Source organism: Phacochoerus africanus, chromosome 8 (genome assembly GCF_016906955.1).
Source record: "Phacochoerus africanus isolate WHEZ1 chromosome 8, ROS_Pafr_v1, whole genome shotgun sequence".
NCBI classification, from domain to species: domain Eukaryota; kingdom Metazoa; phylum Chordata; class Mammalia; order Artiodactyla; family Suidae; genus Phacochoerus; species Phacochoerus africanus.
Window position 1 is genome coordinate 136,896,657 of NC_062551.1, and position 19,853 is coordinate 136,916,509.

Sequence of the window (19,853 nt, forward strand, 5' to 3'; positions counted from 1 at the left end):
CAGGAGTTCTCATTGTGGCTCAGTGGGTTATGAACCCATGAGGACATGGGTTCCAACCCTGCCTTGCCCAGTGGGTTAAGGATCTGGCATTGCCCTGAGCTGTGATGTGGGTCACAGACGTGGCTCGGATGACGCATTGCTCTGGCTGTGGCATAGGCCAGCAGCTGCTGCTCTGATTAGACCCCTAGCCTGGGAACTTCCATATGCCACAGGTGCGGCCCTGAAAAGCGAAAAAAACCAACCAAACCTAAAAAACCCCCAACAACTGGAGTTTCCCAAGCTTAGGGTTCTTCAGCTATAACATCAAAACATCAATCTACTATGTCCACATCTACCTGGACCACTCCAAGTCTTAGAGGATGTGGGTACATGGAACCAATACAAACACGGGTGCATGCTGTGCCACTAGTAATAGTAATAAGGTTCTTTGTTTCTGCCCTGGTCTTTTGTTCTCTGACACCAAACATGATACTATGGTAAGCTAAACAGCTAGTCTGCAAGTAAGGTAAAAATCATGGACACTTCACAGTCCCTGAAAATAAGAATCTGTTCCCCATCACATCACTGCATTTAGATCCACTTTAGCAGATTGTGGCTGACAGTATCCATTTTGTCTATCTGCAATTTGGGGACTATCAAAATTTTGACAATTCATAAGAAAGGGTATTCATTCCAGTCTTAGAGTAAGATGAAGTGATTGTGTTGTTTAAGTTTCTGAAGAATAGAGCAGAAATGGCAAAGTAACAATATAACTAGATCACTTGCTTTTCCTTTCCTTCCATTTTCATTCCCTTATATGCATTTTAGGGTTGAATTATAGGAATGTTTATTTATTACATTTAAACTACATTAATTACGATTGAGCATATTTTAAGTTCATAAATAAGTATATAGGAAGTTCACACAATACATAGTTCATTAACATTTGAATATTTTACCAGTAGCATGTAAAACAGTTAATTATTTTCATTGAAAATATGTGTTAACATGAAGAAAATGAAAAAATACCTTTAATCTAGCTTATAAAGAAACAAGGTTGCTGATCCAGATGAAGTGAATTTTCTGAGCAAATTTGCCAGCAAATCTTTTAAATTAATTCTCTAGTTTCCATCCTTTTCTTCCACCCTCCTCCTCTTATATCTTCAGCTATAAGAGAGCTCAATTAATTTTATCTAGTCATCACTTTCATTGAACATGGCTCACAACATTGCTAGAGAGTGGGCAACAAATAGCACCTAAATTTCAGGAACTTCTACTAGAATTTTCCTTATTTCTGTATTTCACAACAAGGTTGATGGCATTACCACCTAGAATCATACTTAACACTTTCCTTCTCAATTAACTTGCTAGGGCTACTTTTAACAAGGTACACAAACTAAGTGGCTTAAACCAACTATAATTTACTGTCTCATAGTTTGGAGCCCAGAAGTTCAAAACTGAAGTGTTAGCACAGAACCACACTCTCTCTGAAAACTATAGGGGAATTCTTCCTTGCCTATTCCTAATTTCTGGTGGTCTTCCAGCAATCTTTGGCATTCCTTGACTTGTAGATTTATCACTCCAATCCTCTTCTTCACATGGTTTTTCCTATCAGATTAGGGGCCCACCCTACTCCAGTATGAACTCATCTTAACCAATTAAGAAATGATTCTATTTTCAAAATAAGGTCACATTCTGAGGTGCAGGGAATTTAGACTTAACCATCTCTTTTGAGGGGACACAATGCAATCTATAATACTTTCCCTTCACTGAGAAATTGGATGAGTCACTAAATCTAGTCAGCACTGACTCTCCTTAATAGCTTTCAAATCAACATCTCTCCTTCACCAGCCACTCCGCCCTCTCCTTTCTTCTCCTTTACACACACACACACACACACACACACACACACACACACACACACACACATATCTGTTCCATTCTCATTGTTTCTATCCTTAATCGTCTATTCTCTTCTGGACAGCTGAAACTAGTTTCTTAAACTATTTCATCTCCTTGATTCTGGTTTCAAACACACATCCCAAAACCATTTATGCTACCACTCAGATGATCTTTCTAAAATGGAAATCTGCTCATCCTCTCCCTCTACTACCACCACCACCACCCTCTTCCACCCTCTAGCCACAGACCTACAAACTCCTCAGTCATCTAAAGGAGAATTGATATAAAGCACCTCCTTCATCATTTTCCACCCTCCATGCACTCTATCCCCCAGCTAAACCAAACCACTTGCCATTTCACAACTCTTTGCTTTTACATATGCTGATTTTACCTAAAATGTTCTTCCCTTCCTGAACACCTGACATATTTCACTACCCTTTAAACTCCCTTGATCCACAAAGATTTGTATACTTATCTTGTGCTAACATCCTTCCCATGTTCCTCTACTGTTGTACTCATCACATGGTGTCCCAACCCTGGTATATGTTTTGTTCTCTTTACTGCACTTTAAAATTTTACTTCATGGTCAGATATTTTCTGTGCTCCTAGAACCTAGTATGTTTCCTGATTCATGGTAAATATTACTGAATTAGACTTCTGTAGTTCTTTTTTTTTTTTTTTTTTTTTTTTTTTTTTACTTTTTAGGGCCACACCTGCAACATATGACGTTCCCAGGCTAGGGTTCAAACCGGAGGTACAGCTGCTGGCCTATACCACAGACACAGCAAGGCCAGATCTGAGCCACATCTGCGACCTATACCACAGCTCATGGCAATGCCGGGTCCTCAGCCCACTAAGTGGGGCCAGGGATCAAACCCGTGACCTCATGGATTCCAGCTGGGTTTGTTTCTGCTGAACTCACGACTTTTTGAAGTTTTTTAACAGTGAAGCCTGCTCTAAGACTTTTGCTGGAAGGGAAAGATTTTCAAATGTGTTACTGGAGAGGTTAAACTAAAAAGCACCTAAAAACTATTTAGGAAAAAGATTTTTAAAAATTGTTTCCTTGCTAAAGAATGGTCAAAATAATTTTAAAATATTTTAAATGCATTAGTCACTATATGTCTATTAGAATAGACAAAAATTAAACAAACAAATAAACCCCAACAATACACCAAGTGCTAAAGGACACATGGGACAATTGGAACTCTCATACTTGGCTGACAGGAATGCAAAATGGTACAGACACTCTGAAAAATAGTTTTCCAGCTTCTCATGAAATTAAATAGACACTAACAATACGAAGGAGCCATTCTACTCCTATTTAACCTAAATAAATTAAAACTTAACATTCACACAAAATCCCCACACAAATGTTTATAATGGCTTTATTTATAATCACCAAAAACTAGATGTTCTTCAGTGAATGAATGGATAAACTGTGGTACATACAAGCAATGGAATACTAGGCAGCAATAAAAAGGAAAAACCACATGAGTAAATTCTAAAGTGCATGATGCTCAGTAAAAGAAGCTAGTCTCAAAGAGTTACATCCTATATGCCTAGAAAAACAAAACTATAGGAAAGGAACACCTAACCATTCCCAGTGATTGCTGGGTTAGATTTAGGGGTCAGGGAAGAATTTGGCTACAAAGGGAAAGTACTAGGGAATGCTACAAAGGGAAAGTACTAGGGAATCATGTGGTGATAATAGAACTGTTCTGTATCTTCATTGTGGTAGTGGTTCCACTAATCCAAAAGTGTGCTAAAATTCATAAAATTGTACACCAAAAAAGTTAATTTCACTGTATATAAATTACCATAATAAATTTAAAAATAAACAAAATAAACTTCCTAGGTATGAAGATAAACTGCCCATTTCCTCTACTCCCATATAAATTACCTCTAGACTTAAAAAAGATTACTTTATGTCAGGAAAAAGATGTAACAGACTAAAAGAATGGCTTTGCAGTAGAAATTCAAGGAGTTTGATAAAACATTATGGACACTTATCTTAAAAGGCTGGATTATAAGATAATGATCTGTAATTTTAGAGAAAGGCAAAAGCAAAGAGGTACTGAAGAGTAAAGCAAATAGACCTGAAAATTAAAGAATGGATTGTCTCCCTAGTATTCACCTCTTTTCTATCATACCATGACTTAATAATTATATCTTCATTTGATTTACTTTTTCATATGTTTCTGCCTCACACAAAATGACTGAAGAAAAAGTAATTTAATTTTAAGAAGATATAAACCCATTTTTATTTCAGCATTTCAAATCTAAAATAAAAGAGATTAATCAGTTGGCTGTAATTTTTGCATCAAAAGCTCTAAGTGATGAAGAATTTCTTAAAAGTCTGGTGGAATTTAATATTGGGGTTAAATGTAAAGGAAAGGTAATACATTTAAGGAAATGATATTCAGTATATTTAATACTTCACATCTGTCTCTGCTTGCCTGTTTTTGCTCCACAGCCCTGCTCCCTTTCTGCCTTTTACTGCTTCCTTCCCTTTCTTCCATGTCCTCCCAAACAACCCTTTCCTTCCTAAGTGCCTTCTAGAAATTTTCCAAAAGCCTAATTATCTAACTGCTCTTAGAAATGACTGTATAAAATATAATTCATTTCAAAGGCTGTGAACTAAAATGTGTCTAATGGTCAAATTCAAATACTGTGGTGCTCTATTTCTAAAACATGGCAATAGGAAATATACATAGTTCTAAAAGAACATTTAATATACATCTAATATAATTCCAACACTAATTTACAATTACTTTTCAAAAAAGTATATGTCATTCAAATTATAACTTTACCTGGCTACTAATATGTACTTAGAATGCTGAGAAAGAGTTTAATAAAGTCAAAAATATTAACATTACATTTTATAAAAATACACATATACTATCAAAATAGGGCCCTAACCAGTCTGTGAACAATTTTTTTGGTCAAATTACTACGACTCCTGCAGCCTATTGAATGCATATCCTGAATTCCAGATACTTAGTTTCCAAGAATATCTTCCCTATTTTAGGAGTTTGGGCTGAAATTATGCAAGTAAGTCACCTACTGAGATTGAACTGTGGATATAAGATGCTTAAGAAGACAACAGTTCTGGAATTCCCGTTGTGGCTCAGTGGTTAGCGAATCTGACTAGGAACCATGAGGTTGCGGGTTCGATCCCTGTGCTTGCTCAGTGGGTTAAGGATCACAGATGCGGCTCGGATCCCACGTTGCTGTGGCTCTGGCATAGGCTGGTGGCTAGAGCTCCCATTCGACCCCTAGCCTGGGAACCTCCATATGCTGTAGGAGCGGCCCAAGAAATGGTAAAAAGACCAAAAAAAGCAAAAAAGCCCAGTTCTTTTGCAGTTACTGAATAATTGATGGTTTTCCATTTTCTTTTGTCCATTTACGAAACCAAAATAACCTTTGGGTTAACTCTAAATGGTGATGTGAGCCACATGACTATGGAAAAATAGTTCTATAAATGCTCCCTGGTGAAGCAAAGTTGGGGGAAATATATCAATACCACTTTTCTGCTATCTTGGTTACTCACTTTAAAAAAAAATGGTCAAAAATGAAAATTTGGAAAGGGGAAAAGAGAAGAAGTTGGTGAGTAGGAAATGAAACATTTGGCTATTTGGTAACTAACTCCAGAAACCCTCTGCATTACAAAATATCTGTTTGCTTAATATCACCCTTTATAAGTATCATAAATTCCAAAAGGAATACTTTAAAATTCTCAACACCATTCTAACAAACTTCAGAAGCATCTAGTGTTGGAATCTGGGGTTATTAAGAGATTACTGAATTATAATAAGAGGGTAAAAGAAACACTGCTTTAGAAAGAGTGTGAAAGAAAACCTTATCCAAGTTTTCAGACCAAAAAGGAAAAGTTTCTTTCAGTTAAAGTATTTACGATAACATTTTAAACCATAACTTGTAAACATAAATAAACATAAGATATAACAACATGAATAAGAAAATATCACATTAGACTGATTTCATAAATAAAATATCACATTAGACTGATTTTTTTCTAACGTAAAAATCAGTCCTTTACTTCTTAAGTTATATAACAAATACTTTCTTTTATAGAACATATAGATAATTCTGAGAATAATATAATGTAATTTTCAATTAAAATATAAAATTTAACAAGTATTCTTTTCTTTTGCTCGTGGGAAAAATGCATTCTAGATTCCTCATTAAGACATATTATTTCATTAGTGTAAGATATGAATTGTTGTTATTCTTCAGTTTTCCCTGAAACTTGTTCAGCCCTGGGAAAATCTGCTTCATACTTCCTTTTGAGATTACTTAAATATGTTCGTAAACTGTCTGGATCCAATTGAGAGTTTCTAGCAGTTTGAACAAGCCTAGTAGCTAGATGGTACACAGCTCTCTGTCTTTCCATCTCAGGGGTACTCCTTTGATTTTGCTGTTAATTGAAAAAAATAGATAAAAATTAAAATATGAATACTATGGTTTTTATTTTGGCAATATCCTATTTCCTTTCATAGAAATAAGAATGCAATGGCTAACTAACTCCTTTGGATAAGCCAGTCCCATCCAACTAGCAAATAATACACCAGAATAAGTAAATGTTCTTTGGGGAATAAAATTTCTAATGAGTATTTACTACTTATCCTTGAAAACGACTTTTCAATGAAAACATGTGCTACACAGGTCAAATTTTTCAACACAAAATCAGAAGTAACAGAAAATCCACCAGAGTTATGTTCTACAAACATTTTCTCTTTAAAAGGTATGCGAAAATAAATATGACTCTGCTCATTGCTATTCAGTATTCATAATTTTAAATGTCACTCAGGAGTACTACTCTGCTATCTCCTACTTTATTTCCCCAGCAAATAAACTGGTAGACAGAATGGGTCATCAGTAAACTGTTCGTCCCTCAAGAGAGTCCATATACAGAAATTGCTAGAGCCTAAAAGAAAATACTGCCTGGGGGGTAAATTACATTTTTAAAATAAACAGCAATATGATTGTAAGAGAAATGCAAATCAAAACTACCATGAGATACCACCTCACACCAGTCAGAATGGCCATCATTAATAAATCCACAAATAACAAGTGCTGGAGGGGGTGTGGAGAAAAGGGAACCCTCCTGCACTGTTGGTGGGAATGTCAACTGGTACAGCCACTATGGAGAACAGTTTGGAGATACCTCAGAAATCTATACATAGAACTTCCAGATGACCCCGCAATCCCACTCTTGGGCATCTATCCGGACAAAGCTCTACTTAAAAGAGACACGTGCACCTGCATGTTCATTGCAGCACTATTCACAATAGCCAAGACATGGAAACAACCCAAATGTCCATCAACAGAGGATTGGATTCGGAAGAGGTGGTATATATACACAATGGAATACTACTCAGCCATAAAAAAGAAATGACATAATGCCATTTGCAGCAACATGGATGGAGCTAGAGAATCTCATACTGAGTGAAATGAGCCAGAAAGACAAAGACAAATACCATATGATACCACTTATAACCGGAATCTAATATCCAGCACAAATGAACATCTCCTCAGAAAAGAAAATCATGGACTTGGAGAAAAGACTTGTAGCTGCCTGATGGGAGAGGGAGGGAGTGGGAGGGATCGGGAGCTTGGGGTTATCAGACACAACTTAGAATAGATGTACAAGGAGATCCTGCTGAGTAGCATTGAGAACTTTGTCTAGATACTCATGTTGCAACAGAACAAAGGGTGGGGAAAAAAAATGTAACTGTAATGTATACATGTAAGGATAACTTGATCCCCTTACTGTACAGTGGGAAAATTAAAAATATATATATATTAAAAAATAAATAAATAAAAAATAATCACCTTGTATACCTTAAAAAATAAATAAATAAAGTTATGATGAGAAAAAAAGAAAAATAAATAAACAGCAATAAAAGCTACTGGAAATTATGACTTAATTATTAACAAACTATACTTAATGATACCTAAGAAATACTGCTTAAAAAAATGGGAATTTTCTAATACTTTGGAAGAACTTTAGATATTCAGTTCTTGAATACTTTCGTTCAGGGTTGGGAGTACAGCTGGAAAATTCTTCTTTCACTTCTTTGCCTGAGCTAGGTAGGGGAATCAGCAGTTTTTAATCTGAACTGTTAGGTAAAGTCTTAGTCAGTTTCCATTCACTAAGTGAAATACAATCCCTTCAACTCCTCAATGGCCAGGATTCCAGATAGATCTCTACTGTCACAATAGCAAAAATGCTTCCATGAGATAGAATACAATTATCATATATTCATATATCTATCATTTGATACACTGATTGATTAACTAACAGTTTATTATTTAAATAACAGTTATTGAATGTCTATTACTATCTATATTCCAGACCCCGTAATTTCTGTTTCTGACTATAGGACATAAAAAAATGTCATCCTGACATAAATAATGAAGTCAAAAATCTAAGTCTTACAGTGAAACTGACATGTTTACAAGCAATTGATTAAGGTAATCATGAAAAATTCTGTAAGAGGTACAAAATGTTCAGAGGAAAGAAAGTTCACTTCCAGCTTGGGTCAAGAAAAGCTTAAATAGGATGGAGTATTTGAAATGAATCTTGATGGAAAGAAGAGCCTAGAAGGTAGGGCATTCCATATGGAGAAAACAGAGCAAACACATTAAAAAGCATGGTACACAACCAGGTCAAAATGATGAAATGACAAGTAATACAATGTAGTAGAAATGTATGTTATGGTTAAATTGAGAAAGTTTATGTAAGGTTGGGGTAGTAAACAAAAGGAGATCATAAAGCAGCAGTTAACGAGTTTTAGTGTGCTTAAAAATCACCTGAAGACTGGTTAAAAATGTATATTCTTGAGCCACAGGAGACCTTTGAAATTCTGGGATGGTATCCAGTATTCTAATATAGGTAATTCTCAGATTATATTTTGAGAAATAATCATAGAAGACTTTCAACATTAGGCTAAGGAGTTTAACTTGTATCAGGTAAGAAGCAACTGAAAATTTCTGATCAGGAAATAATGTGATAAGAACTATGCATTAGAAGACAACCTGGGAGTTCCCATCATGGTGCAGTGGTTAACGAATCCGACTAGGAACCATGAGGTTGTGGGTTTGATCCCTGCCCTTGCTCAGTGGGTTAACGATCCCGCATTGCCATGAGCTGTGGTGTAGGTTGCAGACGCGGCCCGGATCCAGCGTTGCTGTGGCTCTGGCGTAGGCTGGTGGCTACAGCTCCGATTCAACCCCTGGCCTGGGAACCTCCATATGCCGCGAGAGCGGCCCAAGAAAATGGCAAAAAGACAAAAGAAACAAAAAAAGAAAGAAATACAATGTCAACAGATACCTGAGAATTAATACTAAAGAGAAACTGTAGCATGTAAGGAATGTTGGAAAGCCTCTAGCCAAAGAAAATCTCCTTACACATTAAAAAAAAAAAAAAAAGAAGACAACCTGGTAGAAGTACATAGGATGGGTTGGAAAAGAGAGAGAACCTACTGCATAGTCCTAATAAGAGGTAGTAAAGAAGGATTCATAGACTCTAAAGGGAGATTTGAAAGTGAAGAGATGAAATTTCTCAAAAGATGCTAAATTTAATTTTGGACCCACTGAAGAGTGAAAATATAAATTAAAATTTCAAGAAGAAATATGTAAAAAAAATATGGAGACTCAGAGTCTGAAACAAAATGGAAACTGAGGAAAGGATGATAAAGAGTATAGAATTTTGAACAAAGAAACAAGGGAAAAATCTTAGGAATACTTCTATTTAGTAGGTAGAATAATAAAAAGCACTAGGGAAGAAAGGAAAGAAGTAATTATCAAATAGGTAGGAGAATGAAAACATCCAGAACATAATTCTACAGTAGCCAAGACAGGGAAGAATTATGAAAACATAAAGAAGAGTAGTTTCGAACACTATAAAGGGAACAGAGATGATAAGAAGTGAAAAAAAAGGCCATAAGATTATATAAATAGTTGGTATTTAAGAAGAAACTTTCAGTAGATTGATGACAAGATCCAATGTGCAAGTGGGCAATGGAAAAAGCAAGTACAGACTACCCTTGAGAAATGTGCAGTAAAAGGAAGAGAAATATAGTTTGAAAAGTATGGAAGGAAGGAAGGAAGAAAGGAAGGAAGGTAGAGAGGGGAGGGAAGGAGGGAGGAAGGAAGGCCTAACCATATTTGTAGGAAAAAGAAGAACCAGTGGAAAAAAAAATACTAAGGATGCAAAGAGAAAAGAAACTGATGAAGTTATATCTTAATGGGGCTGGAAAGAAGGTAGAAAAATTAACCTTAAAAAGGTTGAAAGGTAATCTCTTCCTCTGAGCTAGGAAGGGAAAGAAATGGGTAAAAAACAGAAACTCCAAAATAGAATTCTGAAGGATAAAAGGTTTAAGGACTCATCAGCATGACCTCAAGTTTCTCAAAAAGTAAAGAAAGTGAATTTTCAGTAGAGAGTAAAGTTATTGAGGGTTCAGGAATAGGAAAATTTTGAAATAATCACTGTAAGAAACTACACAGATTAATAAAACAGAAGAAAAAAATTAACCAGTAAAATAATCAACTAAAATTAGAATATATTAATTTGCAGTGGATAAAATTAGCCTGTCTTGAATATATTTTGAGCAGCGTTGGGAAATACAAAGCCTAGAAGGCTACTGGAGAGATTCTCCATAATTGGAATTTGGCAAGATAAATTCTGAAGAATTAGGCAATGAGAGGTTCTTCAGAACTGGAGCACTGCTAAAATTACCAGTGAAGTAATTCCAATGGGGTAATTCAGCAAGCAAAATCATAAAGACAGTCTGGGAGGTCAAAAGACTGAGGAATGCAATATTTTAAAAGAAATTGTGAAAGAGATTAAGATGGTGGAGTAGAATGTCTGCTCACCTTCTCTCATAAAAGCAACAAAATTACAACCAACTGCTGAACATCTTCAACCAAATAGACTGCAAACTTCCAAAAAAGATATCCTATTCCAGAAGACAAAGAGGAAGCCACACTGAGACAGTAGAGGGGAGCTTATGTGATATAAGCAACCCCATACTCACCGGGTGGGTGGCCCACAGACTGGAAAATATATTGTAGAGACTTGCCCATGGGAGTGAAAGTTCTGAGCACCATGTCAGGTTCCCACTCCTGGAGATCTGGCATTTGGAGGAGGGGCCCCAGAGCATTTGGCATTGAGGACCAGTAAGGCTTGTGCACAGGAGCTCCACAGGACTAGGGGAAACAGAGACTCCACTCTTGAAAGGCACACACAGACTTTCATGTGCACTGGGTCCTGGGGCAAAGCAGATACTCCATAGGAATCTAGGTCAGTCCTGCCTGTGGTTCTTGGAGGATTCAGGGAAAACAATGGAACTTTGTGGGGGGAGGACATTCAAGGTAAAGGTCTTGGGAATTATTATCAGCATGAGCTCCTCTAGAGGTGGCCATTTTGGAAAAATCTGACCCCATCCATTAGAGCCAAGAAACTCCAGGTCAACAATAATCTGGGTGGGAACACAGCCCCAACCATCAGCAAACAGTCTGCCTAAGGCACAAAGCTGCTTCTAATCACACACAGAGACAAAGCCCCACCCACCATAGGGATAAGAATTAGCTCCACCTACCACTGGACAGTCCACCTGCAGCAAGCTCCCACACCAACTTCAGCCACAGAGGGGGCAAACATCAGAAGCAAGAGAGGCTATAACCCTATCGTCTGCAAAAAGGAGACCACACAAAAAATCTACACAAAATTAAAAGGCAGATAATTATCATACAGATAAGGGAACAAGAAGAAACACCTATAGGATTTATCACATTTCAGGGCCACAAACCAAGCTTCAGTAAATTTAAGAAAACTGAAATCGTATTAGGCATCATTTCCAATCACAACACTGTAAGACCGGAAATCAACATCAAGGAAAAAACTGCAAAAAACACAAACACGTGGAGACTAAACAACATGCTACTGAACAACCAATGGATCACTGAAGAAATCAAAGAGGAAATTAAAAAATACCTAGAAGCGAATGACAACAAAGATACAACACTCCAAAACCTATGTGATGCAGCAAAAGCCATTCTAAGAGGAAAGTTTATAGCAATACAAGCCTACCTCAGGAAACAAGAAAAAGCTCAAATAAACAATCTAACTTTACATCTAAAGCAGCTCGAGAGAGAATAGACAAGACCTAAAGTTAGCAGAAGGAAAGAAATCATAAAGATCAGAGCACAAATCAATGAAATAGAAACAAAGAAAACCACAGAAAAGATCAATGAAATGAAAAGTTGGTTCTTTGAAAAGATCAACAAAATTGATAAACCCTTAGCCAGACTTATCAAGAAAAAAAGAGAGAGGACTCAAATCAATAAAATTAGAAATGAAAAAGGAGAAGTAACAACAGAAATCACAGAAATACAGAGGATCATAAGAGACTACTATATGCAACTATACGCCAATAAAACAGAAAACCTAGAAGAAATGGACAAATTCTTAGAAAAGTACAATCTTCCAAGACTAAACCAAGATGAAATAGAAAAGATGAATGGACCAATCACAAGAACTGAAATTGAAACTGTGATTTAAAAACTTCCAACAAAAGTCCAGGACCAGATGGCTTCACAGGCAAATTCTATCAAATATTTAGAGAAGAGCTAACACCTATCCTTCTGAAACTATTTCAAAAAATTGCAGAGGAAGGGATATTCCCAAACTCATTCTATGAGGCTGCCATCACCGTGATACCAAAACCAGGCAAAGATAAGAAAACTACAGGCCAATTTCACTCATGAACATCGATGCAAAAATCCTCCACAAAATACTAGCAAACTGCATTCAACAATACATTAAAAGGATTGTACATCATGTTCAGTGGGATTTATCCCAGGGATACAAGGGTTCTTCAATATCTGCAAATCCATCAGTGTGATACACCACATTAACAAACTGAAGGATAAAAACCATATGATCCTCTCAATAGACACGGAAAAAGCCTTTGACAAAATCCAACACCCATTTCTGATAAAAAAAAAAAAAACCCTGCAGAAAGTGGGCATAGAGGGAACCTACCTCAATATAGTAAAGGCCATATATGATGAACCCAGACAAACCCACGGCTAACATCATTCTCAATGGTGAAAAGCTGAAAGAATTCCCGCTGAGATAAGGAACAAGACAAGGAGGTCCACTCTTGCCACTGCTATTCAACATAGTTTTGGAAGTCCTAGCCACGGCAATCAGAGAAGTAAAAGAAAAAAAAGGAATCCAAATTGGAAAGGAAGAAGTAAAACTATCACTATTTGCAGATGACATGATACTATACTTAGACAATCCTAAAGACTCTACCAGAAAACTGTTAGAGCTCATCCATGAATTTGGCAAAGTCGCAGGATATAAAATTAATACACAGAAATTGACAGCATTTATATACACTAACAATGAAAGATCAGAAAGATAAATTAGGGAAGCAATCCCATTTACCATTGCATCCAAAAGAATAAAATACCTAGGAGTAAATCCACCTAAAGAGACAAAAGACTTGTACTCTGAAAACTATAAGACACTGATGAAAGAAATCAAAGGTGACACAAATAGATGGAAAGACATAACATGCTCTTGGATTGGAAGAGTCAATATTATCAACATGACTATACTACCCAAGGCAATCTACAGATACAATGCAATCCCTATCAAATTACCAAGGACAGTTTTCACAGAACTCAAACAAAATATTTTAAAATTTGTTTGGAACCACGAAAGACCCAGAATAGCCAAAGATATCCTGAAAAAGAAAAATGGAGCTGGAGGAATCAGGCTCCCGGACTTTAGACTATACTACAAAGCAACAACCATCAAAACCATATGGTACTGGCAAAAACACAGAAATATAGATCAGTGGAACAGCATAGAAAGCCCAGAATTAAAGCCACGTACCTATAGCCAACTAATCTATGACAAAGGAGGCAAGAATATACAATGGAGAAAAGACAGCCTATTCAATAAATGGTGCTGGGAAAAATGGACAGCCACATGTAAAAGAAAGAAATTAGAACACCCTCTAACACCATACACAAAAATAAACACAAAATGGATTAAAGACCTAGATATAAGACCAGATACTATAAAACCCTTAGAGGAAAATGTAGGTCAAACACTCTGCAGCATAAATGACAGCAACATCTTCTCAGATCCACCTCTTAGAGTAATGACAAGAAAAACAAAAATAAACAAATGGGACCTAATCAAACTTAGAAGTTTCCACACAGCAAAGGAAACCCTAAACAAAACAAAAAGACAACCCACAGAATGGGAGAAACATCTTTGCAAATGAATCAACTGACAAGGGATTAATCTCCAAAACTGATAAACACCTTCTGCAGCTCCATACCAAAAAAGCCAACAACCCCATCAAAAAATGGGCAGAAGATATAAACAGACAATTCTCTAAAGAAGACATAACGGATGGCCAAAAAACACATGAAAGAGTGTTCAACATCACTCATTATCAGAGAAAGGCAAATCAAAACAATTCTGAGTTACCCCCTTATACCAGCCAGAATGGCCATCATCCAAAAGTCTACAATCAATAAGTGCTAGAGAGCATGTGGAGAAAAAGGAACACTATTACACTGTTGGTGGGATTGTAAATTGGTGCAACCACTGTGGAAAACAGTATGGAGATTCCTCAGACAACTAAAAATAGAAATACCATTTGATCCAGCAATCCCACTCCTGGGCATCTAATCCAGAGAAAACCGTGATTCAAAAAGACACATGTACTCCAATGTTCATTGCAGCACTATTTGCAATAGCCAAGATCTGGAAACAACCTAAATGTCCACCAACAGAAGAGTGTATCAGGAAGAGGTGTTACATATACACAATGGAATATTACTCAGCCATCAAAAGGAATGAAATACTGGCATTTTTAGCAACATGGATGGACCTAGAAATTATCATGCTAAGTGAAGTCAGCCATACAGTGAGACACCAACATCAAATGCTTTCGCTGACATGTGGAATCTGTAAAAAGGACAGAATGAACTTCTTTGCAGAACAGATACTGATTCCCAGACTTTGAAAAACTTATGGTCTCCAGAGGAGACAGTTTTGGGGGATGGGGGGATGCACTGGGGTTGTGGGATGGAATTCCTATAAAATTGCATTGTGAAGATCACTGTACAACTATAAATGTAATAAATTCATTGAGTAATAAAAAAATTTAGGAGTTCCCGTTGTGGCACAGTGGTTAACGAATCCGACTAGGAACCATGAGGTTGTAGGTTTGATCCCTGGCCTTGCTCAGTGGGTTAAGGATCTGGCGTCGCCATGACCTGTGGTGTAGGTAGCAGGCACAGCTTGGATCCTGCATTGCTGTGGCTCTGGCGTAGGCTGGTGGCTACCGCTCCAATTAGATCCCTAGCCTGGGAACCTCCCTATGCCATGGGAGTGGCCCTCAAAAGGCAAAACAAAGCAAAACAAATTTTAAAAACTATATGATCCTGGAGTTTCCATTGTGGCGTAATGCTTATCTAATCCAACTGGGAACCAAGAGGTTGCGGGTTTGATCCCTGGCCTTGCTTGGTGGGTTGAGGATCCGGCATTGCTGTGAGCTGTGGTGTGGGTTGCAGATGCGGCTCAGATCCCACATTGCTGTGGCTGTGGTGTAGGCTGGTGGCTGCAGCTCCGATTGGACCCCTGGCCTGGGAACCTCCATGTGCCGCAGGAGCAGCCCTAGAAAGGGAAAAAAAGACCAAAAAAAAAAAAAAACCAAAAAACTATATGATCCTTTCAATAGATGCAAAAAAAACTTTTGACAAAATCCAACACCAATTTCTGATAAAGAACCCTCCAGAAAATGTGCATAGAGGAAACATACCTCAACATAGTAAAGGCCATATATGACAAATGCACAGCTAACATCATTCTCAATGGTGCAAAGCTCAAAAATTCTTGCTAAGATCAGAAACAAGACAAGGAAGTCTGCTCTCACCACTTCTATTCAACATAGTTTTGGAAGTCCTAGCCATGGCAATCAGAGAAGAAAAAGAATTAAAAGGAATCCAAATTGTAAAGGAAGAAGTAAAACTATCACTGTTTGCAGATGATATGCTACTGCACCTAGAAAATACTAAAGATGCTACCAGAAAACTGTTAGAGTTCATCAATGAATTTGGCAAAGTCACAGGATATAAAATTAATACACAGAAATTGACTGCATTCCTATATACTAACAATGAAAGATCAGAAGGGAAACAATCCCATTTACCACCAAATCAAAAAGAATAAAATACCTAGGAATAAACCTACCTAAAGGGACAAAAACCTGTACTATGAAAACTATAAGATGCTAATGAAAGAAATCAAAGATGACACAAACAGATGGAAACATATACCATTCTCTTGGACTGTAAGACTCAATATTGTCAAAACATCTAGATTACTCAAGGCAATCTACAGATTCAATGAAATCTTTATCAAATTATCAAGGACATTTTTCTCAGAACTTGAACAAAATATTTTAAAGTTTGTTTGGAAGCACAAAAGACCCAGAATAGTCAAAGCCACCTTGAGAAAGAAAAATGGAGCTGGAGGAATCAGGCTCCCTGGTCCCTGACTATACCACAAAGCTACAATCACCAAAACAGTGTGGCACTAGCACAAAAACAGAAATACAGATCAGTGGAAAAGGAGAGAAAGCCCAAAAATAAACCCAAGCACCTACATCAACTAATCTATGACAAGGAAGGCAAGAATATACAATGGAGAAAAGACAGCCTATTCAATAAATGGTGCTGGGAAAACTGAACAGCCACATGTAAAAGAATGAAATTAGAACACTCCCTAACACCATACACAAAAATAAACTCAGAATGGATTAAAGACCTAGATATAAGACCAGATACTATAAAACTCATGGAGAAAGACACAGGCTGAACACTCTCTGACATAAACCATAGCAATATTTTCTCTGATCCACCTCTTAGAATAATGACAAGAAAAACAAAAATAAACAAATGGGACCTAATTAAACTTAAAAGTTTCTGCACAGCAAAGGAAACCCTAAACAAAATTAAAAGACAACTCACAGAATGGGAGAAAATATTTGCAAACAAAATGACTGACAAGGGATTAATCTCCAAAATTTATAAACACCTCCTGCAGCTCAATACCAAAAAACCAAACAACCTCATCAAAAAAATGGGCAGAATATCTTAACAAGCAATTCTCCAAAGAAGACATATAGATGGCGAAAAAATAAATAAAACCATGAAAAGATGTTCAACATCACTCATTATTAGACAAGTACAAATTAGAGCTATGATGTACTACCTTACACCAGCCAGAATGGCCATCATCAAAAAGTTTACAACAATAAGTGCTGGAGAGGGTGTGGAGAAAAGGAAACGCTTTCACACTGTTGATGGGAATGTAAATTGGTGCGACTACTATGGAAAACAGTATGCAGATGCCTCAAAAAACTAAAAATAGAATTACCATTTGATCCAGCAATCCCACTCCAGGGCATCTATCCAGAGAAAACCATGACCTGAAAATATACATGGAGTTCCCGTCATGGCTCAGTGATTAACGAATCCGACTAGGAACCGTGTGGTTGCGGGTTCAATCCCTGGCATTGCTCAGTGGGTTAAGGATCCAGTGTTGCCATGAGCTGTGGTGTAAGTTTCAGACATGGCTCGGATCCCGCGTTGCTGTTGCTCTGGTGTAGGCTGGCGGCTACAGCTCTGATTAGACCCCTAGCCTGGGAACCTCCATATGCAGCAGGAGCAGCCCAAGAAATGGCAAAAAGACAAAAGAAAAGAAAAGAAAAGAAAATATACATGTATCCCTTTGTTTATTGCAGCACTATATACAATAGCCAATACATGGAAGCAATGTAAATATCCATCAACAGTAGAATAAAGAAGATGTGTTACATATACACAATAGAATATTACTCAGCCATAAAAAAGAAAGAAATAGTGGCATTTGCAGCAACATGGATGGACCTAGAAATTATCATGCTAAGTGAAGTTAGCCAGACAGTGAGACACAAATTTCATATGCTATCACTTATATATGGAATCAAAAAAAAGGATACAGTAAACTTCTTTGCAGACTTTGAAAAACTTATGGTTACCAAAGGAGACAGGTTGGTGGGGGGAGGTATGGGCTGGGGGGTTGGGATGAACATGTTGTAAAACTGGGTTGTGATGATGGCTGTACAACTATAAATATAATAAAATTCATCGAGTTTTTAAAAAAGTAAGTGTCAAAGATGTAGGAAACTTAACACTGAAGAAAATTTTGTACTGCACCTAGCATGGTTTACTCAAAACACCAGATTCTTAAAACTGTATAAAGCAACTTGATGCAAAAAAGATTTCCAAATTTTCAGTTAGCAGACATGAATTCAAGTGTTGGATCTACTGCTTCCTAGCAAATCACCTAACCTCTGTGAACCTCACCTATAAAACTGTATAAAAGTAAAATACTTTTATCATTTATCTTTTATTATACCTGCTTCATGAAAAGTTATGAGGCTTATATATGATAATGAATAGAAAAGCTTTGAAAACTAAAAAAAATGAAAATGTTATGCAAAGCGATTTTTATTTTAATGCTTACTTTACAGAGATTTATTTTCTTATAAAGTTAGTGTAGCAATAAGTATTGCAGGAACTGAACTGTTTAACTTTTGTCTCCTATCTTATTAGTAGATTTGCTGGGGAAAGTTATAAAAAAAAGTTTTGTGAAGTAAAAAGGATTTTCTTTATTTAGGAATTAGGTTTTTGTTTTAGATATTTTAATTATTAATTATTATATATTTAGATCCAAGACCATAATAAACATATACTAAAAGCATTTTCTTGAATTTGAAAAATAATTCTTATTGCTAAAAAGCTTCTTACCAAAATTTGTCTGGTAATTTGAGTTGTGATTTCTTTGGCATCCAAGACAATTGATGGTGGGAGTGATGATGCCTCTGCAGCTTTTAATCCTAAAATTATAAACAATGGAGCTTCAATAGTGTTATTACTGGTATTTTTGTGTTTGTTTTAACCAGTATTAATCTTTTCTTCACAGATTTGAATTTACTTAGTAGCTCATTTATGAACTACTTAATTCTCAAAATCAAGCTTTCCTAAGTTCTAGATAACAACTTACCAATTATTAGATTTAATTTCTTGCTAAGACATGTAAGACAGGAGTTCCCGTCATAGCGCAGCGGAAACGAATCTAACTAGGAAACATGAGGTTGCAGGTTCGATCCCTGGCCTTGCTCAGTGGGTTAAGGATCCAGCGTTGCCGTGAGCTGTGGTGTAGGTTGCAGATGCGGCTTGGATCCGGCGTTGCTGTGGCTCTGGTGTAGGATGGCGGCTATAGCTCCGGTTAGACCCCTAGCCTGGGAACCTCCGTATGCCGCAGGTGCGGCCCTAAAAAAAAAAAAAAAAAAAAAAAAAAAAAAAAAAAAAAAAAAACAAGGCAAAAAACATGTAAGACAAATTAGAATCAATTACCTCTCAAGATACTTCTGAGATAGCAGAAAACAAGACAGGAACAGAAAAAGAGGTAATTAGAAAATCAAATAATAGTAGTAACATTGAAATTCCAACCACAAATTTAGTTGGTTTATGGGTCAAAGGACATATGGATTTTGCAGGGTAGAAAAATGTTTAGTCAGAGATAAGCCTACCACTAGAATATTCATCTATCCAGCAGATAGGTCAATGAGGGAGGGATTTCTCAGAAGATATAATGGTAGTTGACTATCCTTCATGCAAATTCAAATACCAACCATCATTCTCATGTTCTCAGGGTTTAATTTTTGTATAAGTGCCTTATAAGCTTTCTGCTATTTGTTAATAGAGTATTGCTTCAGAAGCAATAGAAGAAATGCTAACATTTATTTAGAAGTTACAGATTACTAGGCACTATGCTAGGTAGTTTGTATTTGATAATTCATTTAATC

At 36.7% G+C, this 19,853-nt stretch overlaps 1 protein-coding gene across 1 annotated transcript in view; it reads right to left on the reverse strand.

The window, feature by feature from the left end:
* Positions 1–5,904: 5,904 nt before the first annotated feature.
* Positions 5,905–19,853, reverse strand: part of MSH4 (mutS homolog 4) — a 112,456-nt gene continuing 98,507 nt past the window's right edge. The window contains exons 19-20 of the mRNA XM_047788619.1: positions 18,793–18,881; positions 5,905–6,316 (exon numbers count right to left, since the gene is read on the reverse strand). Of these exons, the coding sequence (XP_047644575.1) occupies positions 6,125–6,316; positions 18,793–18,881 (281 nt within the window). The 3' untranslated portion in view covers positions 5,905–6,124. The remainder of the gene's footprint in view (positions 6,317–18,792; positions 18,882–19,853) is intronic.